General features: G+C 49.9%; 2 protein-coding genes across 8 annotated transcripts in view; one reads left to right on the top strand and one right to left on the bottom strand.

Moving 5' to 3' along the window:
* Positions 1–137, bottom strand: part of RECQL5 (RecQ helicase-like 5) — a 27,726-nt gene extending 27,589 nt beyond the window's left edge. For all 4 annotated transcript variants that reach the window (XR_314607.2, XR_001360209.1, XM_005884275.2 and 1 more), the window contains exon 1: positions 60–137. The gene's annotated coding sequence lies outside the window, so the exon portion shown is untranslated. The remainder of the gene's footprint in view (positions 1–59) is intronic.
* Positions 138–154: 17 nt separating this feature from the next.
* SAP30BP (SAP30 binding protein) overlaps positions 155–25,402 on the top strand; it is a 33,631-nt gene continuing 8,383 nt past the window's right edge. The window contains exons 1-6 of one of the 4 annotated variants that reach the window (XM_014531777.1): positions 335–520; positions 2,806–2,915; positions 5,084–5,131; positions 8,346–8,399; positions 8,782–8,868; positions 23,208–23,250. In XM_014531777.1, the coding sequence (XP_014387263.1) occupies positions 415–520; positions 2,806–2,915; positions 5,084–5,131; positions 8,346–8,399; positions 8,782–8,868; positions 23,208–23,250 (448 nt within the window). In that variant the 5' untranslated portion in view covers positions 335–414. Of the gene's footprint in view, positions 521–810; positions 848–2,805; positions 2,916–5,083; positions 5,132–8,345; positions 8,400–8,781; positions 8,869–23,207; positions 23,251–25,402 lie in introns of those variants that run through there. The other 3 variants (XM_014531779.1, XM_014531778.1, XM_005884266.2) reach the window with 3 other exon arrangements.

Raw genomic sequence — 25,402 nt, 5'->3', positions numbered from 1 at the left:
GGTTAAGAACTCCTCCCCTTTCCTTCTCTGAGCCCCCAAGCCGCTTCACCCCAAGATATCAGAGCTGGCCGTGGGCCGCCCGGGAGCCGAGGGCTCTAGTTCGGGGGGCGGCCGGCGCCTGCAGGCTCGGGAACTACTCCCAGGCCCCCATCGCCACCGCCAACTCGCAGAAACCCAACAGCTGGACTACCACTGTCGGGTGAAACCCCGGCAACCTGGTTTCCGTCGCGCAATAATGACGTTACGCGAACGCTGCGTGAGGGGTGGGGCCAGGCGCAGAAACAGCCGTCTTGATTGGTTTCCGGTTTGGAGCGGGCGCGGGGCCTTCTGGGACCCGGAAGAGGTCGCCTTTCGGTGCGGAAGTCGGCTCGCCGGAGTCAGCGCAGTGAGCCACCCCGCGGCTGTGGGAGTAAGATGGCGGGGAAGAAGAGCGTCCTGTCTTCCCTGGCCGTTTACGCGGAAGATTCCGAGCCCGAGTCGGACGGCGAGGCTGGAGTGGAGACGGCGGGCAGCGCGGCTGGTGAGGCCCGAGGGGGGAGGCGGGAGTGGGGAGGGGAGAAGCAGGTGTTCGCTCGGAACGCTGCTCAGTCCTTGCGGGAGGGAAAGCGGTGGGCATTGTGCGCCAGGTATCGGGCCCCCGAACCCCACAGCGCGATCCGAACACTCCGTGGTAAGAATGGGTCCTCTCCTTCCGCCGGTTCGATTCTTCTGCTGAAACTGATTGAAAATCTCCGTGCCGGGCATCCCGCTAGGCAGAGGGATGGACAAAGGGTGGAGAGGGTCCAGGGCTGCTGAAACACTGCCTCTTCTCTCCGAGCGTGTTGGATGGGAGAGTGGCGAGTAAAACGTAGGTGGAGGGTTTCTTTTTACTTTTATAACTTTTAGCTAGTAATGTGCCTTAGACGCATCGCGGAGCTTTTTAAAACATTTATCTGGTCTTCGCCGCGCGATTCTGTAGACGTGGGGTAGGATCTGGGCTCGTGTGAGCTTTCCAAGGCCCCTCGTGATTCCATTATTTCGTGAGCTGTTAAGTCCCCTCGGTGATTTTGTTGCCCTGTCTCAGGTTGGGGATCCCGATGCTGGGAAGTGGGCACAGATTTACTTGGGAGCATAGAGAGACAGTGAGTTACTAATATAGCTGGGCCTTGGTGTCCTCATCCGGGAAGTGAGGGGCTTGGACTAGGTCAGCTAGTCTCTGTTTTGTGTGGTCTTTGCCAGTCAGGGGGGGGGGTCTCTGGTGGTTTCCCAGTAATTTATATTGTTTGGGGGAGGGGGGTGTTGTTTGTTTTGTCTTGGATGTAGAAAAAGATTGTTTCTCAAGTGGGTACAATTGGGAACCCCTTGGCGTACCCCCTGTTCAAGGTCCTGTTCCTAGGGGAGGACACACAGAAATGAGGATGACAGAGTCCTTGTCTTGTATGAGAAGATGAGTTCGCTGGAGCTTTTGATCCAAGGTAGACATCAATGGAGGCTCTCAGACAGCAGAATCTAGGGCCTGAGGTCATTTAACATGAGACTTAGGTTCCTAGATTTGAAATGCGAAGAAGCAAAAAACACCCAACTGGAAAAGCAAAATGAAAAAAGAATCCGAAAATATGAAGATAGTGTAAGGAGCGTACCAACATCAGAATAATAGGGGTGCCAGAAGATGAGAGACAGCAAGATATTGAAAACCTATTTGAAGAAATAATGGCAGAAAACTTCCCCCACCTGGTGAAAGAAATGGACTTACAGGTCCAAGAAGCGCAGAGAACCCCAAACAAAAGGAATCCAAAGAGGACCACACCAAGACATATCATAATTAAAATGCCAAGAGCAAAAGACAAAGAGAGAATCTTAAAAGCAGCAAGAGAAAGAGACTCAATTACCTACAAGGGAATACCCATACGACTGTCAGCTGATTTCTCAACAGAAACTTTGCAGGCCAGAAGGGAGTGGCAAGAAATATTCAAAGTGATGAATAGCAAGAACCTACAACCAAGATTACTTTATCCAGCAAAGCTATCATTCAGAATTGAAGGTCAGATAAAGAGCTTCACAGATAAGGAAAAGCTAAAGGAGTTCATCACCACTAAACCAGTATTATATGAAATGCTGAAAGGTATCCTTTAAGAGGAGGAAGAAGAAAAAGGTAAAGATACAAATTGTGAACAACAAACATGCATCTATCAACAAGTGAATCTAAGAATCAAGTGAATAAATAATCTGATGTACAGAATGAACTGGTGATTATAATGAATCAGGGACATAGAAAGGGAATGGACTGACTATTCTTGTGGGGGAAAGGGGAATGGGAGATGCGGGAAGAGACTGGACAAAAATCGTGCACCTATGGATGAGGACAGTGGGTGGGGAGTGAGGGCGGAGGGTGGGGCGGGAACTGGGAGGAGGGGAGTTATGGGGGGGAAAAAAAGAGGAACAAATGTAACCTGAACAATAAAGATTTAATTAAAAAAAAAAAAAGAAACAAAAAAGAGACTTAGGTTCCTTTTTTTACCTTAAGATAGAATTCTAGTCGCTCAGATCACCTAAAGCAGCGGTTCTCAACCTGTGGGTCGCAAACCCTTTGGCGGTCGAACGACCCTTTCACAGGGGTCGCCTGAGACCATCCTGCATATCAGATATTTACATGACGATTCATAACAGTAGCAACATGACAGTTATGAAGTAGCAACGAAAATAATTTTATGGTTGGGTCACAACATGAGGAACTGTATTTAAAGGGCCAGAATGTTGAGAACCACTGAAGGCTTTCTTGCATCTCCCCCATCTATTCATTTTTATTTATTTTTTTCTCTGTTTAAGAGGAGAAAGGGGGATTGGTATCTGACGCGTATGGAGAGGACGATTTTTCTCGCCTCGGGGGTGATGAAGATGGCTATGAGGAAGAGGAGGAGGAGAACAGCAAACAATCGGTGAGTAACTCTGTTCCCAAATCTAGAGCATCTCATAGCACCATCCACTGGTTAGAAACTTTCCGAACTGTTCCAGCAGCGTTCCATTTCACACCTAATTTCATCCCCTCTCCTCCCGCTCTGTTTGGTGTTAATTAAGGAAACTGGGTTGGATATTGGCAGTGCTGTTTGAAAATCAAATTTGTTTTCACCTGGACCATTTTGTATTTACCTTTGAATTTAATATTTGGGGGAAAGATAGTGAATTATTTTATTTGACCCAGATACCAGTGGGTGTTTTATGTTCGTTTTCCCTGTTTAGATCGTTTATTCCATTTGCAACAGTATAGTCATTCTAATTGGTGTGTCATTTATATCTACAGTCAGCTCTGTATTATTCTTAATCTTGGTTGGGGCTCATTCAAATCTATCCATTTATTCAAAAGACTAGGAAGGAAAATTATTATTATTGTGTGTGTATGATTTACTTCTTAACTTCTTTCTTGACATTTTACTTGGCACTTTTTATCACAGTGCCCGGTTCCTGATCACCAGTCTTGCCTGAAATTTAGTATGCGTGGCTAACAAAAGAGAACTTGTGTCTTAACCAGAAAGACTTTAGATACAATATCACATAAGCATCACGATCCAGAATTTAAAAATTTGGGGGGAAAAAACAAGGATTCAGCTGATGCTTAGCACAAAAACATACAAAGTTGAATGTGGATATTTGACAACAGCTTTAATTGAAACATTCAGTGTACTTTTATCAGGTGTTTGAAGACTTTGCTACTTGTTGAGATTTAAATGTTACCATTAAAAATGCTTTCCAAATTAAGCAAAACTGTACTTTATATTTTATGCTCTTCCGGAAGGTATTTTCATGCCTTTAGCCCCACCATCAATGCTAATAATTCAGAATGGACTGAAACCGGTTAGAAAAGCTTTGCAAGTTATGTTCTTTCCCTGACTTTTCTTATGTGCAAACATTCTGGCTATTTTCTTGTGTAAATCTGCATAGTGTGTTTTGAAGTGTTACTCCACATTTGCTTTGCTTAGGATTTTCATCATATTTAAGCTTTATTTCACATTTTAGTAAAATCCTCTCATCAGATCCCAATATAGACCTTCTAAAATGTGATTGTCTTTGGCTGCGCCACATTACCGATATTTGGCCTGATTGGATTCATTTTAAGGAGATTGCATTTAAAACCTTTGACTCGTTTTAAATGCCTTACAGGACAGTGAAATCTCAAACCCATCAGTATAGTTTATTCACGTCTCTCAGGTGATGATTATGTTAACATCTGGACTGCTGTTTAATGTGGGGGTTAAAATGTAGCTCGATTGAAAAAACCAGTTTCGGATGACACTTAAGTTTTTCCTGGTGGTAAGTTAAAGGTTCCATGCACTGGGGTGCTCTGGGCAGTGGCGTTGTCTGTGGCCTTCGTTAGCATTCAGTGGAATGGTGGGCCTGCTCGTGTGAGGCCAGCGCATGCTTTGGAGAATGGTGCTTTGTGTGGAGCAGGCCATTTGGATAAGGAACAAGGCTGGATAGAACGGTAAAGGCAGTTCTGGGGGAACTTGGCTGGAAACGGGGCATACTGCAGAGGCTGGGCACTGCTCTTTAGTCATGCCTTTCCCGAGTCACTCACCCTGGGCATTTGACACCTGCCTTCCTAGTGTTCATGTTGGTGCAAACAAATGCTACTGGGTTGAACTGCCGGGGTTACAGGTGTGTGGGGGTCACGGCTCTCTGGTGGTGAATGGTGCCATGGTAGGTCTGAGTCAGATTATTTGTGTATATGAAAAGCAAGGAAGCAGCTTGTGTTTCTGGTTTTAAGTGATGGATGTTTCATTGGAAACAGTATGCCTTTATCCTGTGGGGCCTGGCCTTATTCTTTTCTGAAGCATCTTGTGGCCTTCCCTCCACTCTTCTGTTGGCGATTTTTCATCTCAGGCATTTTCATTCGTGTAGACAATGGTACTGCTGGAGTATCTACTTTGAGCCGCTGGTGTTCTTCCTCCCCCCAGAACATCTCCTCCTCCAGTTCTGGGTCATATGGTAGGGGAGGGGTCTTGGTGGGATGACCCAGGCTGAGTAAGTTTGCTGCAACCCCTAGTTGTGCATATGTGAACCCTCAGGCCCGCTCCTTTAAGCTTAATCCTCTAAATTCTTTGTCTTGTAGGAAGATGACGATTCAGAGACTGAAAAACCTGAGGCTGATGACCCAAAGGTACTTGGTGTTGGCTGTGGTGGGTGGCTGGATGCGAATAAGGCATTTTAACATTGTGGCTCAGTTCATATGTCTGGTCAAGGTCTGCCCCACTGACACACTGTGCAACCATATGTAAACGTTCTGGGATGGAATCAGTTTCATGAAGAAACCTGGAGGCCACTCTGGAAGGAGTAAGTCCTGGAGCAGCCTGGACCTCTGGCCTTGTAGGTAGTGCCAGATCTCGACTAGAGAGCCTGGAAGCCTGGCTGAGCGCACAGCCTCCCTGTGCTCTGCGTCCAGGTGTGCTTTGTGGGTCACTGCTCCCGCAGGGGGTTAGATTTGGGGATGTTTCCAGAATCAGGAAGCATGAAGGGCTGCCTTGTATACTCTGGGTTCTCTTCAGTTGTCTAGACGTGAAGAAGGGCCTGAGAGGGTGAGACAGAATGAGGCCTCTCCCTGCTGTTGGGGATGCTGAGCCGATCATTGTTTCCCAGGCTTGTGCCCTTCCACTCTCGGGTAAACCATACAGAATGGTCTCTCCAGACAACATAGTTTCTTCTTATAGCTCCATCCAAGTAGCAGCTGAGAGGAATTATCACACTCCTTGACTATCGTGATAAAGGGGAAGAACCCCCACTTGTGTCGAGTAGGTTTGCCCTATTGTGTACCTGTCAGGGAAACATTCTTTAGGGACAAACTCCCCCCCACACCCCCCAAAGAGAAAGGCTGATTCCATCACTCTGGGGCTGGGGAATAGGGACCAAATTTTGTGATTAAAAACCACTTTAAACCAGCTGGGGCTGGCACACTCCCCCTCCAAGAGCATGCCCATCCCTTTCTTTCCCCATAGGCCTGCATCTCCTAAGCTCTGAGATCCCCACGAGACTTGCAACCAGGGGAGCAATGGGCAGTGTCACCTTGTCCCAGGCTAACCTGAATCTGTCTCCAAGGCCCCCTTTCCCCAAAGCAGCCCCGCCTGAGCTCTCCTGTTGCGGCTTCTATCCTCAGCCCCTCCTTGCTTCCCTGTCTCCGGCTTTAATAAATGCACTCTCAAATACAAAAAGCAAAAAACAAAAGCCCAGCTGAGGCCTTTAAGGTGACTTAGTGGAATTTAGGAAAATTATACCCAATTAGGATCTAAAGTAGCATATTTGAAAATATAGCATCAGTTCCAAATTTGAACTGATTGTGTGATTGGATAGTACTGATGTCAACCCATGAAAGGCTGGGGATGATGCAGAGAAGAAAACACTTTACCAAGAAGCGTTAGCATCAGCATGCAGGAGAAAAAATGCATCCTGCGGCAGCAGACGCAGGCTCCTGTCTGTGCTGGGGAGGAGCCCAGGCCTGCTGTCAAGCATTACTGGCAAGAGGGCAGGCTGTGGCCTGGAAGGAAGGTACAGCTCCCTTGGGCTGGCAGAATGAAAGTGGCCAGTAGCATTAGTATTTGGCTTCTGTCTTAGTTTTTGGGGTGTGTGGGCCGTTGGGCTCCCCAATAGGGACAGGAATTGTTTCTTTATGCACAGTCCCTGGCAGGAGTCTTCTGTGTCCGATTTCCTTAGGGCCCTGACTTCCTCTCCAGCCTGCCATCAGCTCTTCCCGAGGGGGCCTCCACTCAAACCTCTCTCAACCCTCCCTCTGTTCTGGAACTTTTCTGGCACATTTAAGCTTTATTTCAATTGATATTTAACAATATTTTTGTATGCTAAACCTTTATTTTCAAACTAGAGGCCCAATGCACAAAACTCACGCAAGGGGCTCGGCCCTCGCAGCCCCAGCTTTGTCCGGAAGGTCGTCCAGCTGTCCACTCTAATTAGCATATTACGCTTTTATTATTATAGATGCTTCTGCCTTAAGTATGTGAAGTTTCTAACAATAGGATGTCATTTATTTTGCTAACAAATGGATTCATGTCACATTTGTCTTTTCCACTAGATGGCACTCCTTCCTACTTTGGCTTTTAAAGATCTGCTCTTGATTTTTTGCTGTAGCAGCTCTCTCTCAACATTTTGGCTCCTTTACACAATTAAAAATTAGGATCCCATAGAGCTTTTCTTCATTTTGGCTTTGTCTGTTGACAATTTCTGAGCAGTTAAAACCGAGGAAAATGTTAACTATTTATTTTAAAATAGCAAACCTATTACATATTAACATAAATAACATTCTTATGAAAAATTACTATTTCCAAAATTTAAAAAAAGTTAGTACAAAGGGAGGCATCATTTTACCATTTTACAAGTTTCCTTGGTGTCTAAAATCTAGCTTAGTAGAAAGCTAGGTCTCATAACTGCTGCATTCAGTCTGTTGCAGTATGTTGTTTAGGTTGAGGTATTTGAAGAACTGTCTTCACACATTCAGGTCGTTTGAAAGAGAAGTATTTTAATAGATACTCGGGTACTTGTGGATTTTCTCCTCTGATGCTTTATCAAAGCTCAGCAAGCGGTAATTTTCTAAAGGTTAGTTGGTTGCCATGTGGAACGTGAAGCCTTAGCGATGAACTTTTATACTCTGCTGCGTTAAGACCACGGCCTCTCTTGCACTTGGAACGGCTCTTTTCCCCAGGCACGGTACCACATCATCGGACACTAGCGATTTGGAAAATGGTTCACTGAGTTACGCAGATCTCCTCGATGCTGACACATTTGCTTCTGTAGTGGCCCCCAGAATCGTATTTGACAGGACATTACTGACCTCAGCAGACAGGCCATTAAGTGTTGGGGAGCTGGCTTGCTCACAGCGGGGAGTACACATTTCCCCAGATTCTAGCTTTTGCTGGAGCTGGAATGTTATCATTGCCAATAAATACTCTCAGTTTTCTTTGAAGTGACAGGCTTTGTTTTTGAGGAAATGTCGGCCAAACTCCCGCATCCGAGTGACCACAGTTTGTCAGTCATTCTTTCAGGTAAAATGGTGTTCTGTGAAGAAAGCCGCTAGGTCAGCTTGGAACCCAGATAACCACATGGGTGCTTTTTCCTCGATGTCCAAGTTTATGCACACCTCTCGTCATCATACAAAATGCTAAAAAAAAAACTACTCAAGCGTCAAGGACATTAAGAAGTGAAATTGGCTTTTTTTTTTTTTTTAACTGAGTATGACTCCTGCTAGAATTTGGTGCTGCTGCCTTGATTTGTTCTAAAGGGCCAACACGTTGACCCACCATTGCTCCTGTAAATGTCAGCACGGTGAAACAGGTAAATGTCTTCATGTTATGAAAGTAATTTTGACCTTGCAGACCTCCAGGGGTCCACAGATCAACTTTGAGAATCACTGTTCTTCACAAACAAAGGTATTGGGTGGGTGACATTAAATAACAGTAACAACTCAGTCATTGCTCTGCATGTGTCCACGAAGCGGCTGTTATCCTTAGGGGGCCTTGAGCTGCCTGGGGGCAGCAGGGCCCCCAGAGGAAGAGGAAACCGCCCAGGTGGTGGGGAGAAGTTAAAGCCCTGGGGTTAGAGACCTGGTTTGAATTCCAGCTGTCCTTGGGGAAGTCCCCTCACCTCAGTGTTTCTCATCTGGAAAATGGGCATCATGATAAAATCTGCCTCGTTTGTCTTATGAGACTTAACTAAGAAAATGTAAATAAATACTTAGCTCCATAGTGTCTGGCATGTCTGTGTTCAGTAGTGTTAGGTACAACGACCAGTACTCCTCTGCTCCCTCCCCAGGTGGTCACTCGTGTCGTTGAGGCGTTTTTTGGAATATTGAATTCCGCCTTTAAACTGGAGTACACTCAGAGGAGAGAAAGCTTCAAGGTGAGGGGACTTAAAACCACATCATGTGAGGAAAAGTGAAGGAGCTGGGAGGGGGGAGACGGGGGAAGAGCTGGTACTCTGTCTGCTGTTTGGAGGTCCGGTAAGGGAAGGGAGGCGGCGGCCACAAGAAGCGAAGCCTAGAATTACACGGCAGACGTTCGCTGTCATCTGACGGTGAACTGGCTGTTCTCTCTGGCCAGAAGTGGGTCGAGCTGCTTCTGGAGGTAGTGAGCTCCCTGTTCCTGGACCTCTTTCAGACAAGGTTGAAGAAACCACTTGTCCACTGTGTCCTAAAAGAAATGTGTGGGCTGGGGTTGGACCAAACCCCCAGAGGGTTTCCTGGGGAAAGACTTGGGCGTTGTGGACGAGCAAAGTTGAGTGTTCCCTGACTTCATTCTTCCCACTCTGGTGTTGGGGGTTACCAACGAGTGCAAAGCGCCATATTTGGGGGTTTGAGTAAGAAATGACAACTCCAGACCACCTCTGGGGGGCCTTTGGTCCTGATCCATCGGCCTGGGGTGTCAGGGATGCTGGGGCGGCTTCCTGAGTTGGCCCTGGACTGGAGAAATGGAGGCTGGAGGAGGTGGCCGAGCGTTCCACGGAAGCAGAATGCTTGGGCACCGGGCTCTCATGTGTCTTCTCTCACTTCAATGTTCTGGTCTTACCTCTTCAGTAAGCAGCTGACTCAGATGTTCTGATTACTGAACAGAAGGTGGCGCTGCTGTCCCAGGAAAAGTCAGACAAGACAAGGAAGCCTGGTCCAGCTCCTCACTTCAGGGCCAGGGTGCCTGCTGGCTTAAGTGTTTCCTGCATCTGTTTGCCCTTGGCACACCGGCTTCCCTTTTCACACTCTTCTTTGTCCGGGCTTTACCTCGGTTGCCCTGGAACATTTTCCCTTGTTTATTTTTCTCCCCTGCGCACAATTCCTGTGGATGAAGGTATTTCCACTCACTCGCTGCCCCTGACACACCCTTCCTTTGAAAACAAGCCCAGGCATCAATGGCCTGGCTCAGGAGAGCTGGAGCGGCCTGTCCAGCTACCTGGGAGGCCGGCCTCGTTGTGTGGGGCAGGCTCGCAGCTCCCCGAGGTGCTGTGTCCGGGCTGCGACCCAGGGAAAGAATCTCCTGGCCCAAGGAGCTAACATCTGTCAAAACAAAACTGTCTCGGGTCAAGGAGGTGGCACATGATGGGAGAACAATTGTTCCAGCATTTTCTAAAAGGCGTGTATAATCCCAGTTAAAAGAAAACATTTAAGAAGTTCTTTGGGCCCAAAAGTCATGCAGAAATGTGGAGTTCAGAGCTTGGAGCCAGTCTCGTGAACTTGGAGTCGGAAGGCCTGGGTCAAGTGTGGGTGTGGCCCCCCTGCAGCTGTGGACCACAGGCCCAGGACGTAACCTGCGCTCGCTGTCTGTGAAGCCAGGGCTCTGGTCCCCCTTGGCCAGGTGACCATGACAGCAGCACGGGAAGATGTGTGTGAAGGGAAGATGTGTGTGAACGTGCTTTGGACAGTCTGGCCTCAGGTATCTACTATGGGTTTGAGACAATGGCGCCACGTGTTATCAGATTTAGGAAACTGGTAAAACGCAGTTGTTAGCATTGCTTAGCCTTTCAACCAAAGTGAACCTAATCTCCCGCCCTCATCCTGCGGATCAGAAGTTGCCACATTTCTCGGTTCCCGGCACCCTCGGGGATTTTGCACAGAACTCCGAGGCCAAAAAGCCCCTAACAATTCTGTTCCGATAATTGGCTCCAACAGTCGGCATTACTGTCCACACAACTCAGCAGCCGCTTGAAAAAAATAATACACACACTTGTGCAGAATCTGACAGATGCTGAGTAGTGCTCTGTTTCCCTTGACATTGTTAAATGTCACTGCACTTTTGTGAGTTTGCTGCGGCACCCTGGGGTGCCTTGGTGGGCGGTTTGGGAACTGTATTGGTAGTTTGCTTTGGAGTTCTGTAGTGGCGGAGCTTGTAGAGTTCATACCCTGCCCTGCAGGCCTGGCCAGCCAGGGGATGGGCCTCTGCCTCAGCGGCCGTACATACCTGAATTTCCCGTAAGGTCGGGTGCGTCGGTTACTATGTTATTAGTGGACTCGGAGTCTAGATGAAGGATTTTATTGGGCAGAACTGACCCAGCATTATTGCTGGTCTTTTAAAGTATCAGAACTAAAGATCTGGAACCTGAAAACTGCCCGAGGAGCTTGTCTTCCAGGAGTTTGCTGTTGATGTACTGATTTTCGGAAGAGCTTTCAGGAGCCTGCCAGCAGTTGCGACATGTCAGGTGAAATCTGACATCTTGTTGACCGTGTCAGGAAAGAGGCTGCAGACACGTGCCAGCTTCTGCGGGGTCACTGAGCAGTGTGGGCTGCGTGCGCTTTTGCTGAACTGCAGGACCCCGAGAGCAGAAAGGGAGACGCTGAGGCTTTAAACACTCAGCTCAGGGTTCTCTTCAGCCAGAGGGACGCTTTGGGGGGCGTGGTGTGGCGTGGAAGCCGAGTCCCTTTCCAGCCTTTGAAAATGGCTGTGTGCCTCTGCGTGGGGGCCCTCAGTCGTGGGCTGTTTTACTGAGAGCTATTGTCCAGGATGTGACAGCAAAGGTCTGTCCGAACTCACACTTGGACTTTTCCTTAGAGGCTTTGACTTGGAAAGGGTTATATGGCTCTTTTCCTGGTGGTTATCCTCTCGGGTTTGGTTTTGTTTGTTAAATACCTTTGGCGGGAGAATGGTCCTCTCCTCTATCGGGGAAGGTCCTCTTCTCCCGAGCGTGCAGCTTCGGGAGAGACGCAGGGAGCGGTGAGGGAGGGAGGGGACACCTGACACCTGCCCAGCCGGCCAGAGCAGCCGAGTCAACCCCAGCGATCAGCGGGGTGACAGATGTCCCAGTCAGATCACCCTCACTGCCCAGGTTGTTTTTATATCGTATTTTATTGTCAAATGATTCTTACAGCAAGATTGACTATTTTACAAAAGAAAGAAATCTCCTAATTCCACATCCTAGCAGTGCAGTCATATGTTCTCCCATCCTTCTGATGCCCGTATAGCAGCGGTTCTCAACCTATGGGTCGAACGACCCTTTCACAGGGGTCGCCTAAGACCATCGGAAAACACATTTATAATTACATATTGTTTTTGTGATTAATCACTATGCTTTAATTATGTTCAATTTGTAACAATGAAATTGGGGGTCACCACAACATGAGGAACTGTATTAAAGGGTCACGGCATTAGGAAGGTTCAGAACCACTGCCATATAGCAAGTGTGTATTTTCTATCCAGTTTTGTTTCCATTTGTATTTTAAACCTCTTCAGTGTGGCTACAGTCTGGGTAATTGTAACATAATGACATGAATGAACAATTGAAAACTAAACACTTAAGAATTATGTGATATGTGAGGTATATCTCAATAAAACTGCCAAGAAAAAATTATTTTAATTTTTTAAACACTTCCATAGGGGGAAGTGTTTAAAAGATTAAGTTGCAATCTACCACCTTTTGTTCTAATACTGATACCAATCATTAGCAACACAGTCCCCCACATCCACTTCTTTCCTCCTGTTTTCAGCCAGCTTGGATACAGTCCAGAATTATACACTAGAGTAGCAAGCTGTGAGCACGCTGTGGTGGCTGTTATTGACCAGAATGCTGTGCGGCCAGTGTCTTTCCAATGAGATTCTCATAGACAGGACACGTGCCCTGCTCTTGACATGGGTCAGAAGAAATAACTCCTTTAAAACTTGAGTTCTCATTGGAAGTCCCTGTGATGGTTCTCCTGGTGAGGGAGAAGGGCTTAGTAGAAGTTGGGGTTGGGCAGCATTTTTTCTGTACACCCCCAGGAAGTCTCGAAGCTTAGGACAAGGGTGACTGTTTATACGAATAAGTCTTGTGGGCCAGCCCTTCCATTCAGGTCAACTCAGACATTACTCATTGGGGCATCATAGAATCTTGAGCTGTTTCGCCTGGTCCTTAGAGTGAAAAGGTAATAAATTTGGCCCTGGCCTGTGTGGCTCAGTTGGTTGTGCGTCATCCTGTGCACTGAAGGGTTGACGGTTCACCTCCTGGTCAGGGCAGATGCCCGGATTGTGGGCTGGTCCCCAGGAGGGGGTATGCAGGAGACAGCTGATTGAGATTTCCGTCTCACATCAATGTTTCTCTCTCTCCCTCTCCTTTCCCCTCTCTCTAAAAATCAATTTAAAAAGCTGTTTTTTAAAAAGGTAATAAATTTGGCCGATTTCCCCTTAAGTTGAGGGTTGAACCCCTGCTTTGCTCTGTGGCCGGCTGTGGCATCTTCCTGAAGACCTTTTCCCTCCTCGGTCTGTGATGTTGGCTTCCCCAACAGTTGAACTAAGGCAGTGATGGCGAACCTATGACGTGTGTCAGAGGTGACACGCGAACTCATTTTTTTGGTTGATTTTTCTTTGTTAAATGGCATTTAGATATATAAAATAAATATCAAAAATATAAGTCTTTGTTTTACTATGGTTGCAAAGATCAAAAAATTTCTATATGTGACACAGCACCAGAGTTAAGTTAGGGTTTTTGAAAATGCTGACACGCCGAGCTCAAAAGGTTCGCCATCACTGAACTAAGGGCCTCTTAGAAATTTATTCTTTGCAGCCTCCTGGCCCAGAGGGAGGAGGTGAGAAGTCGGAAGGTGGTATCCCTGGGCTTGGGAGTCCAACAGACACGGGTCTGGATTTTGGCGTGGTCCTTGACTGCTTTGTTGTACTTTGCTTCGGCTTCTTACTCATCTGTAAAATGGACATAATGATGCCTGCCTCCTGGAGTTTCAGTGCTGGTTATTAAAAACTTGCAGGGTGACTCACCCAGTCCCGGAAAGGGAAATGGCCCTTGACCTTGCTGGATTGGGAGCCATCAGATCTGAACTTCTCGCTGGAAGTTGCCAGGCGGCCTTTGAACTTTAGAGGCTAATGCCAAGCCTGCTTAGCCTTTGGCATTTCCTTTCTCTTCACCCGAGCGAATGGCCTTCTTTAGACTCACCTGTAACAAGGCCAGGGTTGCCCTTGCAAAAGTGGGTGCCATGACATTTCCGTGCTGGGAGAACATACCCACCCAGGCTGGGCTCTGCCGGGGTGTCTGGGTGGTGACCTGAGCTGAGCAGCCCACAGGACAGAGGTGGGGCCGCTGTGGGAGTCGTTCTTTTGTTGTTCAGGCTGAAGAAATCCAAGCGAGGTCCTTTGTCTTGCCGTCTCCCAAAGGAAGCCAGGCGACATCTTAAGCTGAGCACTGCTGGCAGACACCTCGTCATTGCTGGACGCTGTCACATGCAGAGGGGACGAATGACCATTATTCTCCCTCTGATCCCCCCCCCCCCTTGGCTCCCTCGCAGCCAGCAGGGCCTTCTTGACCGCACTTGCTCCAGGTCAGCTAGAGCTCAGATTCCCAAAAGCCCCACCCGCTCCCGCATGGGCTGGTCCTGCAGCCAGAAGGAGCCGCTGCCTGCCCCGTCTGCCCGCCCCCTCGCCCTGCAAGCCCCAGCACAGTTCCTTCCCCGTGGGCCCAGATGCCACAGATGACTAACCGAGGTGTGGCTGCCCCTCCTTCCCCAGTTGGGATTTATCTTTTTGGAATGATGTGATGCAGAAAGCAAGCTGTCTGTCCTTAGGGAATCCTGCTCTTCCCTCTTTGTTCTGTGTTTTTCATTTTTTGTTTTGTTTTGGAATATTTTTACTTTCATTTATTTTTACTTTTTTATAGATATCATTAATTTATAGGTACTTTTTATGATTGCTACTCAGATGAGATCATGATGATTTAAAAAGGAACAAAGCAGAATATTATTTGATTCCCAAGTTATTAGGTGGGCAGCCCCCTCTCAGAAATGGAGTTATTACTTGAAAATGATAAGTGGATTGGTTGTCTGAAACTTGGAATATATTTTCTAATATAAACAACACCCTTTAAAAAAAGATTAGATGCTCTGACCAGTGTGGCTCAGTTGGTTGAGCGTCATCCCATGCGCCAGAAGGCCACCGGTTCATTTCTCAGGCAGGTCACATGCCCAGGTTGTGGGTTCAGTCCCCAGTCAGGGTCCGTACGGGAGGCAGCCAATGTTTCTCTCTTACATTGATGTCTCTCTCTCTCTCTCTCTCTCTCTCTCTCTCTCTCTAAGAAATCAATAAAGCCCTGGCCGGTTTGGCTCAGTGGATAGAGCACCAGCCTGCGGACTAAAGAGTTTTAGGTTAGATTCTAGCCAAGGGTACATGCCCAGGTTGCAGGCTCAATCCCCAGTAGGGGACGTGCAGGAAGCAGCCAATCAATGATTCTCATCGTTGATGTTTCTATCTTTCCCTCTCCCTTCATCTCTGAAATCAATAAAAACATATTTTTTTAAAAACCAATAAAAACATTTTTTTAAAAGTAGATAGCAAAGGGCATTCAATCCATACTTATTTTTACCCTTGACACAGCTGAGATGTGTCATACTTGCAGTAAACATTATTAATAAAATAGTACTAAATAAAATGGACAATGAAATTTGAAAACAGAAAACCTCTTAAGATCTAAATTTATCAGCAGACATGGAATGGGTCTTAAAAAACGTAGGTTCTGGCCTGGCCAGTGTGGCTCAGTGGTTGAGCGTCATCCCATGCACCAAGAGGTCACCGGTTAGATTCCCCATCAGAGCACATGCCTGAGGCAACAAATCGATGTCTCTCTCTCCCTCTCCCCCTTGCTCTCCTAAAAAAAAAAATCAATTACAAAAAGGTAGGTTCCTAAAGAACAGTGTTCCTTCTTAAAGAACATTCACACAAATGGTACCATACCTCAACCAAAACAAAACTAAATGTCACCCATAATGCAGTAAGATGCAAGTATGTGCAGGAAGGATACACACAAAGTTATCTTTGAAAAGGCGCATGGGATCCTTGAGGCACACGGGGGCTGCATCTATAGCTGTAATAACTGATTACAGAAGAAAAGGGGGAGTGGAAGGAGGAAGAGGAGGAGAGAAAGAGATGAAACATTTTTAAATGCTTACATTTAATGTTAATACTTTCAGTACAGAATTTGCAATGCGATATAGTTAATTATACAGATCACAGGAGAATGAGAGGATTTCTTTGAGAAGTATTCATAGTATTCTGTAGACTTGGTCTGGTATCGCACTTGGAAGTCAGGTAGCAAAGTCTCCCCTTTGGAAATGCTCCGACCAGAGCTTTGCGTTTACTTTGAAGTCTGGCTGGTTCCCTGGGGTCCGCGTTGTGCTGGGCAGATTGTTCAGATAGAGAAAGAGACTGTTTCCTCCCATCTCCCTGCCTTTTCTTGGGCTACAAGGCCGGTTCCAGAGCTGGCTTCATTTGTCTTGGCAGGCGCCTAGTTAACCCTTTCCGGTAGACACCTCCTCTGCTGGGGAGCTGAGCCTTCCCATCAGGACCCTGGGATTGAAGGCGGTTCATTGAATCCAAAGTGGCCCCACCAACTTCCGCCCATTTTTCTGATAAATTGAGTGTTTCCATCCCAGGCAGGCAGCAGGCCATGGCAGTGGCCCGTCCTGGCCAACAGGATACAACTGAAGGAAATGTGCTGGTGACGGGCTTTCTCCGGAGCTCTTCTGTGCATGTGGGGGAGACAGCCCACACGGTGTCTGCCATGGGGGCTGTCCCCACAGCCTGGTCTTGGTGACTTCCTCGCAGCCTCGGGATTACTGACAGCTCTCCATCCTGTCTGTCAGGCTACAGTCATTTTGTTCTGGAGCTTGGAGGTAAAGGTTCCAGAATTTCTGCTTTTCTTTATGTATATATATAAATTATTGATTTCAGAGAGGAAGAGAGAAAGAGATAGAAACACCAGTGATGAGAGAATCATCCATTGGCTGTCTCCTGCACACTCCCCCACTGGGGATCCAACCCACAGCGTGGGCACATGCCCTGACCGGGAATCACGCTGACCTCCCTGGTTCATAGGTCAATGCTCAACCACTGAGCCACACCGGCCAGGCCAATTTCTGCTTTCTTGGCAACATGAAGTGACTCACATCTCCGAAAACTGTCTTCACTGTCATTTTGATGCCTTTCCAGGCCCATCAGTGGCTTCTGAAGCAGCAGTATTGTGCCCACAACTTCACGGGTTATTGTGAGAATTACTTGAGATCTTTCATTGACGTGCTTAGCATCATGCCTGCAATTATTCCCCTAGGTTGAGTTTTGTTTATGTTACATCCCCAGTGTTTGGCCATTGCCTGATCCATAATAAATGCTCAATAATTGTTTGTGGAGTAGATAAGTGAATTAACTGTATAATAATTCTGTCTTGTTGTTTTAGGATTGGGAGTAGCAGGCTCTGTAAGGTTTCTTCAGTTCAGTGTCAATACCTCTCCCTTCCTTCTGCCCGTCCCATATCAGCCTTTATTGCCAGTCTAGCCCCTTTTATTAGTCCTCTTCTGCCGCCTCCCTTTCTGATATTGAGGCCACACTGTGAGAGGAGCAATGGACTTGAACAGTTTGGAGTCTGGGGAGGTCAAAGTTCTGCTCTGTAGCTGAAGCTGGCTATGAAATCCTAAACTAGCCTGGCCAGTGTGGCTCAGTGGTCGAGCATTGACCTACAAACCAGGAAGTCACAGATTCCCAGTCAGGGCACATGCCCAGGATTCAGGCTCAGTCCCTAGTAGAAGTCGTGCAGGAGGCAGTTGATCAGTGATTTTCTCTCATCATTGACGTTTCTATCTCCCTTTCCCTTTGTCTCCAAAATCAGTAAAAAAGATAATTTAAAAATAAAAAGAACCCCTAAACCGGACTGAAGAAAATCTGACCATTGGCTGGCTAGAATGGAGAGTGCTGTGTGTATGTGTTTGAGTGTGTGCGCCTTTGGCGGGGCGGGGATAGGTCAGTGTTCGAGCACCTGCTATGGGCAGGGCACTGACTGCAGGTGCTGGGGACACCATGGTAATAGACAGTGAGTGCAGGGTGGGGCAGTGTCCTCATTGGCTGGGTCGGGTGGGGTAAAAGAAGGCTTCCTCGAACCGAGTTCTGAAGCCTGATTGGGCTTATTAGGAGGCGGCGGGAGGGGAGATGTTCCAGGAAGCAGGCTTTGCTGGGCCACAGGGAGGATCAAGGACTGGTTTGGTTCAGTGGATAGAGCACCGGCCTGCGGACTGGAGGGTCCCAGGTTCGATTCTGGTCAAGGGCATGTACCTTGGTTGCGGGCACATCCCCAGTGGGGAGTGGGCAGGAGGCAACTGATTGATGTTTCTCTCTTATCGATGTTTCTAACTCTCTATCCCTCTCCCTTCCTCTCTGTAAAAAATCAATAAAAATATATTTTTTTAAAAAGGATGGTTTATAAGTAGCTGCTCTGCTCCTGAAGTGAGGTATTCTTGGGACTTTCTTGGGCAGCCCCAGGGCTGACTGAGCACATGAGGTTTGGAAGGCATTGTTTACTAATCTCCCTCTCCAGCTGCCGCCTAGGCGCTGATGACATCATCCAACAGAAGAACTTGCGTCTGTGGCATTCTGAGCGCTTTCTCTGTGCCTCAGGCTCCCAAGGCTGAGGAGCTAGACTTGGCAGAACCCAGTGGAGCTGCCGGAGGCTGTGGCTTTGTCTGAGTTGGACCCTGGACCTTGGAGTGTGCTTGTGGGCAGTTCCAGGAAGGACTGGTGACTCATTGGCTGCAGATAACCCTCCTCCCTCTGCTGGTCCTTCCCTGCGAGCCCATCCTTGAGTCCATCCTCGCAGCTCGTGCGGCAGGCAGCCTGGCCGCTTCATGGGTCGTGTCGTTTCCACCCAATCCTCGGCTTTAGCCTCCGTGGTCTCTGGACTTTCGTATTCTCTGCAGGGCGACCAAGTCCAGGTTCTGTCATTCCCGAACATGAGGCCCCTGCTGGGATTATTGCGTTCTTACAAGTCTCAGACACGATTGATTGAGAACCAGAGTCTAGCAGGTTCGAATCCCTGCTCTCCAGGGACGGACGGCCTGCCTCGCAGCCTCCAGCCTGTGGGCTCCGGCTCGGGAAGCCTGGGGAGGCTGGCGGGTGGACAGACGAGGGGTCTGCCTCCGAGTTTGGTTTCTCCAGCGGTTCAGTGCTCTCGCTCCTCGTCCCTCTTGGCTTCTTAGGAAGCTGTGGGCTTGGTTTTGTTTTTCCTGGTGTCTGGGTTGGACTTGAACTGCAGCTGAGGCTGTTTACCTGGTCTTTCTCAGGAGCTGCGAGGTGAGGTGCTTTGTTTTCACCTTCCTCGTGAACTGGGAAAGCCCTGGGTCTGAAGGGTGTGGCCCGGTGTCCAGGTCTGTCCAGGTCTCGGCCCATCCCCCCGCTGACGCAGACACTCGTGTTGTGATAGGTCCCCAGACGGCGTTCAGACTTTGACCAGCTGCAGGCTCTCCCCGCAGGCCAGAGCGGTGCACTCATCCAGCCCAGGCGGGTGTCCCTGCGCGTACAAGTCAGGACAGGTGGCCCCGTGCATTGCGAAACCCTGCCTTGGGGAAGAGGAAGAGAAGGAACAGTGGTTTCTGGTTGCCCTTGACTTGTACCCCTCGCTGCCCCCTTCCTGCCTGTGTGAGGGCGCAGAGAGAACCGCCCGGCTGCAGCTTTGGTCAGACCGGTTTCTTGAACCACCGACAGTTGGACAGCGTGAACCTTTTGTCTGTCATTTTAAACACTGTGTCAAATGTTTGTTCTGACACCGAGGCTGGCTTCCAAGAGCGCTCTCGTGGGCGCTTGCTGCTTCTTTTGTACTGAATTCCTGGTACGTGACTAGGCCGTGACTGGGAAGAGGCTGTCTCTCCAAGTCTTCATCTTGCGTGTGCACACCCTCACCCCACCCCCAAGTCCCGTCCTCCCCGGAGGCTGCTTTTGTTGGATGAAACTGACCTCAGAGGCCAGTGGTGCGTCAATGGTTCTAACGCGCATATTTGGGTATTGGACACCTGTCCTCACTGGTCTCACCAGACACTGTGACTCCTTCCTCGTTGCTCGAAGGCCTGGACCCAGCTCCCAGCTCCCAGCTCCCAGCTCCCAGCTCGGGGGAAGAATGCGTGCTGATGGGGCTGCAGGCCCCTGGCTGTGGGGCATAATCAAGCTTTTTCCTCCTGCTCAGGGCAGGGTGTGGGGTTAAGCAGCATTAGGGTCCAAAAGAACTTGGATTGCTGGTGTCCTTGTTCAGGGACACGTTGGTACAGTGACACGTGCCAGGAGCTCACCACCCAGCGTGTTCGTGTCAGAGGGGGAAGAATTACCTTCTGAAACAGGACAAGGTGTGGCCACCGGGGGGCACGGGTTCCCATTGCTTGACTCCTAGGGCCTTAGAAGTCCCACGGGTGCCTGTGACACACACAGGGAATCCGCACAACCAGAGATTCCAGGTCTTTTCAGGAGACCGTTGTGCGGGATTGTGGCTTCTCACCTGTGGAGGCTCATTTACACGTTTGGCCGACAGAGTTCTCTTAAGGCAGGACAGTCTTCTCGCACTTGGCATTGGGTCCACGCCCACTGGTCGGTCCTTTGCTTGGAGTGACCGTGGAGCTGGATCCCACTGCGGAGAAGATGGGGTGGGACTTGTTCCTGGGGACATTGGGTTGTGATTAAGAGTACATGTGACTCGGTACACTCAGGGTCCAAGTCGTGTGTGTGTGTGTGTGTGTGTGTGTGTGCGCGCGCGTGCGCGCGTGCGCGCATGCGCACATTTTGTGAGGGTAAAAACAAAGACTAGACTAGACTAGTTGGCAAATTGAAACCAGCTGTTTTTATTTTGTGGGTGTAGAATGATTGATTTGGGGGGATGAGGAGCTAAGCCACAACAGGAAAGACGAAGCCACCTCAGCTCAGCCAGGCAAGCACCTTGTGAAATGCAGGGTTCCCAGCCCTCCGCCTCCCTGTTGCTCAGGATCGCAGACCTACAAGAAGCCACAGGGAGGCTCGGGGCCGTGCACCTGCCCAGAGAGCCTCCAGAGTAGATCCCCTTTGAAGAGTCGCGCTTGTTTGGGGACTGACTTCCTGTGTCCCTGGAGCAGACACCTAGAATCCCAACGTGGACAGCTTGCCTCCTTCCTGGCTCTGCATTTGGGGCTTTGGAAAGAGCCCCCGGGCGGCCTTTGAATGGTTAGTGGGTCAGTACTCCCTGCGACCAGCCAGCTGGCCCCGGGGAAGAGGTAGGATGCACCCAACTGATGTTCCCACAATTAGCGCCCGAAGGCTGTCCCTGCAGGGAAATTTAAGGGCCTTTCCCCCATTTTGTTACTGTCACGCTCTCTAGCATTTGTTGCCCCAGAGTCCCTGCCACAAAGGGGTTGTTGTGGGGCCCTGTTGACAGGCACAGTCCGTGGAGCAGCTGGTTGATGACCAGCCTGGATTTGGCATGGCAGTCCTCCAGGCGCACCTCAGACCCGCTCGGTCCCAGCACAGGCCGGCTTCCTCTGTGCCCACCTGGTTGGCAGGGGTGAGAGGTAGAGAAACAGGTTGCTAAGCAGCCTGGCCTGAACATGGTGCCGGTCCAGTGAACAGCCTCATTTTTATATGTAGTGATGATAGAGATATACAAAACCTTAACAATCCAAATAATTAAAGTGCACCAGAGAAAGGAACGCGGATATTTCTTCTAAGGTGAATGCTTTGTGTTACATGAAAAAGCCTTTTGTAATGCAGGTGATCACTCCTAAATTCTAATTTTGTGGCCTGGGCAAGGCACCTTGGTAGCCTGGGCTACTGCAGACCGGAGGCCCGCCCGCTGGGGGGGGGGGGGGGGTTGGGCCTGTCCCACAATCAGTAGGGACTTTGGGGGAAGGGGCTGAGGTCTTCTACTCTGGCCTTAGCGTGGACCATGGCGTGGGAGGTGAGGTGGCCTTCCCGCACCCCCCTTTCTGACACGGGATCTGGGTGTAAGGTTTCCTTGTGAGTGGCGTGCAGAGCTCTGCAGCTGTTTCCACGTACCAGCCTTGCCAGAGCCCTTCCTGTCTGAGCTCCTCCCTCACTGACCAGAGCGAAAGCAAATGGGGTCCAGCAACTTCCTGGGAGCCCAGCTTCTGCCTCTTTAGCATGTGGTGGCTCTTTCGCCCCCTGATCTGTGTTCAAGGGGCTAAGTTTCCCCAGAAATGGAGAGATGCAGGGTCCTGGCGATGTACATTTGGGACAGCGCAAGCAAGGGAAGGCCTCCCTCCCCCGGGCCGGGCCTGTGAGGAGGCTGGGCCTTTCCTTCTCCAGGTAGACCCAGGTGAGGCGAAGCCTTTACTCGGCGGGAAATGCACAGCAAGGCCAGGAGAAGGTCTGCTCAGAAACCTGTGCTCTTAGGGTTCTGCACACGCCTGGAACAAAGGACCGTGGAAGTAGGTGTGGGGCAGTAGTTTGCATTAAGGATCAGAGAGAGCTTTTCTTTAGAGCAGGGGTCCTCAAACTTTTTAAATAGGGGGCCAGTTCACTGTCCCTCAGACCGTTGGAGGGCCGGACTATAGTTTAAAAAAAAACTATGAACAAATTCCTATGCACACTGCACATATCTTATTTTGAAGTAAAAAAACAAAACGGGCTAACCGGTTTGGCTCAGTGGATGGAGCATCGGCCTGCGAACTGAATGGTCCCAGGTTCGATTCCGGTCAAGGGCATGTACCTTGGTTGCGGGCACATCCCCAGTAGGGAGTGTGCAGGAGGCAGCTGATTGATGTTTCTAACTCTCTATCCCTCTCCCTTCCTCTCTGTAAAAAAATCAATAAAAAATATTAAAAAAAAAAAAAACGGGAACAAATACAATATTTGTATTTGCATGTGGCCCGCGGGCTGTAGTTTGAGGACCCCTGCTTTAGAGGGAATGTAAAGCCGACGGGAGAGAGCCAACAGGTGAGCAGGGGAGCCAGGAGAAGCACCTCTGTGGTTCGGTCACTGGTCAAAGGCCGCTCCGTGCCTGCTCCGCTCCGGGTTCCATGGGCTGCCCCCTCTGATGAAATCTCCCCTTTTTTTGCTTAAACTAAAAGTTAGAAAGATCTCTTTGGAGTAGATAGTCTTTTGTGTTTAGTGTTGGTATTTCATGTTATAAAGTAGCCCCCTCTTGCTTCCTGAGTACCAGGTTGGGGCGGCGGTGTCCTGGGGTGACTGGCCAGGGGACGGCATCGGGAGGGTCCTGGTGTGCGGTGACACTGGCTGGCGTTTGTTCTCCGTGGTGATGGTATCGGTGCCTGCTGGGGGCTGTGAGGAGAGACTGACGGAGCATCACAGCTGCTCTGATGAAGGAAGAAGGGGGGCCAGGGATCCCCAAAACCCTTCCCCCCAAGCATCGCTCGCTCTTAGATGCCTTCACCTTTTTTCCTTCCTCGATTATCCTGAGTGGTCTCTGCGTAAAGCAGCCGGGGGTCAGGAGCCAGGCTTACCGCCTTGTGTTTCTGTTTGTCTTTGCAGGATAACCCAGAAGTAGAAAAGCGGGATCCGCAGGAATTAGTTGGTAAGTTCCCAGGGAGCCTCGGGGCGTATTTCTGAGCCTTGCCGGGGCCTGCGGGCGTGGCTCCTCTGCTGTGATCCTCGTCTCCCCTCCTCTCTCTCAGGGCCTTTGGCATTTCCTACGATGTCCGATGTCCGGGTAAGACACCCACAAACAATTCTTCTTTGGAAATCATAGTCATGTGATTTCACTGGCTCCAGCAGTGCTGTAGGGGGGACTCAGGGCCCCATGGAGCCGGGAGCTCATTCCCCTTTTGCCCTGGACCCCCTTCTCGCCCTCTGCTGGCATATTCATGTGCTCAAGGAGCAGACACGTGGCCTCTGCTGGCACTTTGCTCTGTCCCCGGGGGAGAGCATGCCTCACAGTCCTGGAGTCCAGGATCCTTTGTGACTTGAGGGCAGGGCAGTTACATTTCTGGAAAATGGCATCGAGGTCTGTTAAACCCCAGCCTCCTCATCCTCTTAGAAGCCCCTCAACTCCTTCAGCGTGGCCTGGACTTTGCAGCTGCTCTTCCCAAAGTCGGCAAACCTCACCGAGGGGTTGACGCTGCTCCCTGTGGCAGCCCCTTCCTGCCTGCTGACGCTTCACAAAGCAGGGTGCCTGCTCCCCGGCTGCTGGCCCCCTTCCCCAGGCGGCCTGGGGAGCCCAGGGCTCAGCCTGGAAACACTGCTTCCGGCCGCGCCTCCACCTGTCCTTTCCCTGGACAGGGTCCCTGCACCGGGGGTGGGAGGTGAGGATCCATTCTGATTTTCTACTGAAAGAACTGAAAATTATTCCCGTTGGTCTTCTGAGGAAGGATTGGGTAGGAACGTGACCACTCTGAGTGGCCCTTTATTCCTGAATTCTCTGATGGAGTGTGCGTCCTTCAAATCCTGTGAAAGTCAGACCTTTCCTAAGACCTTAGGGTTTGCTCTTTAGAAAATGGCCTCCCCAAGTGGGTGGTCCCTGGTGAGGACAGACTGGAGCCCCTCCCTGCTCCCCATTGTCTTCGCTGTTTACTACCAAGAAACGGGGGCGGGGGGTCAGAGAGCAGCCCACCCAGGAGCCCGCGGCCACATTGTCCTCCGGTCCCACTGGCAGTGCTCACGCCTGGCAGGCGGCGGAATGTGTGTGGGCATCAGCCATGTCCACTCCAACGTCCACGACCAACTTTCACTTTTTCTCTGCTGCCACTTTTAGAAAATAGCAGCGGTATTGAGGTGTGACTTGCCCGGAGTAAGAGTCACCGGTTTAAGGTGTGCCGTCCGGTGCGTTTTGACGGGATGCAGTGGTGAGCCCACCGCAGACGTACAGAACATCTCACTGACCCCAGAACGTCCCCTGGCCCCTCCCTCAGCCCAGCCAGGCAGAGACCTCTTCACCGTGGTTTTGCTCGTTCAGAAGGTCACACAAGTCAGGGTTTCTCAGCCTCGGCACTGCCGGCATTTGGGGGCTGGATAACTCTTTGCTGTGGGGGCCTGGCCTGTGCCTCGGACAGTGTGTTAGCATCACTGGTCTCTGTGGACCAGATAGCGGTAGCACTGCCCTCCTCTCGGCCCACCTGTGACAGTTAGAAATGTTTCTAGACACCGCCGAACGTCCCTTCTTGTTTTTGTTTTCATTATTTTGTTGTCCACACCGTTTCTGTAATCCATTCACCTGCAGAGGACACAGCTCTTTAGCCTCATTGTTTTGGTCGCCGTTGAGGCACAGCTGAACACAGCGCCTGTGCCCCGCTCCTTTCGTCCATTCTGTGGATGGAGGACTCGGGTTGCTCCCCTGGTGTGAAAGCATTTCATCTGTGCAGACAGCCCCAGGTTTAATGGAGCAAATGGAGCAGAGGCGCTGACCCATTGGTCTTTCCAGCTGCTTGAGCACGCGCTCTCCATCCCCTCCAGGTGCCCACCAATGCCCACGGGCGTGCCTGGCACCGTGGCGCCTGGGTGGTGTTCTTCATGACACTTGTGAGCTAGTGCCTCCTGCCACAGCCCCACAGTACCCGCCAGGCGTCCTTTCCTCCCTCGTTACTAAGCCAGCTCACTGGCTGCTCCTGCTGGATTGGCACCTGGCGGCTATGGTGCTGTCGCTGTTTCATGACTTGGGTGTGCACGGGGGTGAATCACGCTGAGGGCAGGCTTCTCAGATCCTGAGTGTGGCCGTCGACAGACCCAGGAGC

Source organism: Myotis brandtii, unplaced genomic scaffold, assembly GCF_000412655.1.
Source record: "Myotis brandtii unplaced genomic scaffold, ASM41265v1 scaffold825, whole genome shotgun sequence".
Taxonomy (NCBI): Eukaryota; Metazoa; Chordata; class Mammalia; order Chiroptera; family Vespertilionidae; genus Myotis; species Myotis brandtii.
Note: the sequence above shows the minus strand (reverse complement) of the source record. Positions and strands in the feature narration are given on the sequence as shown.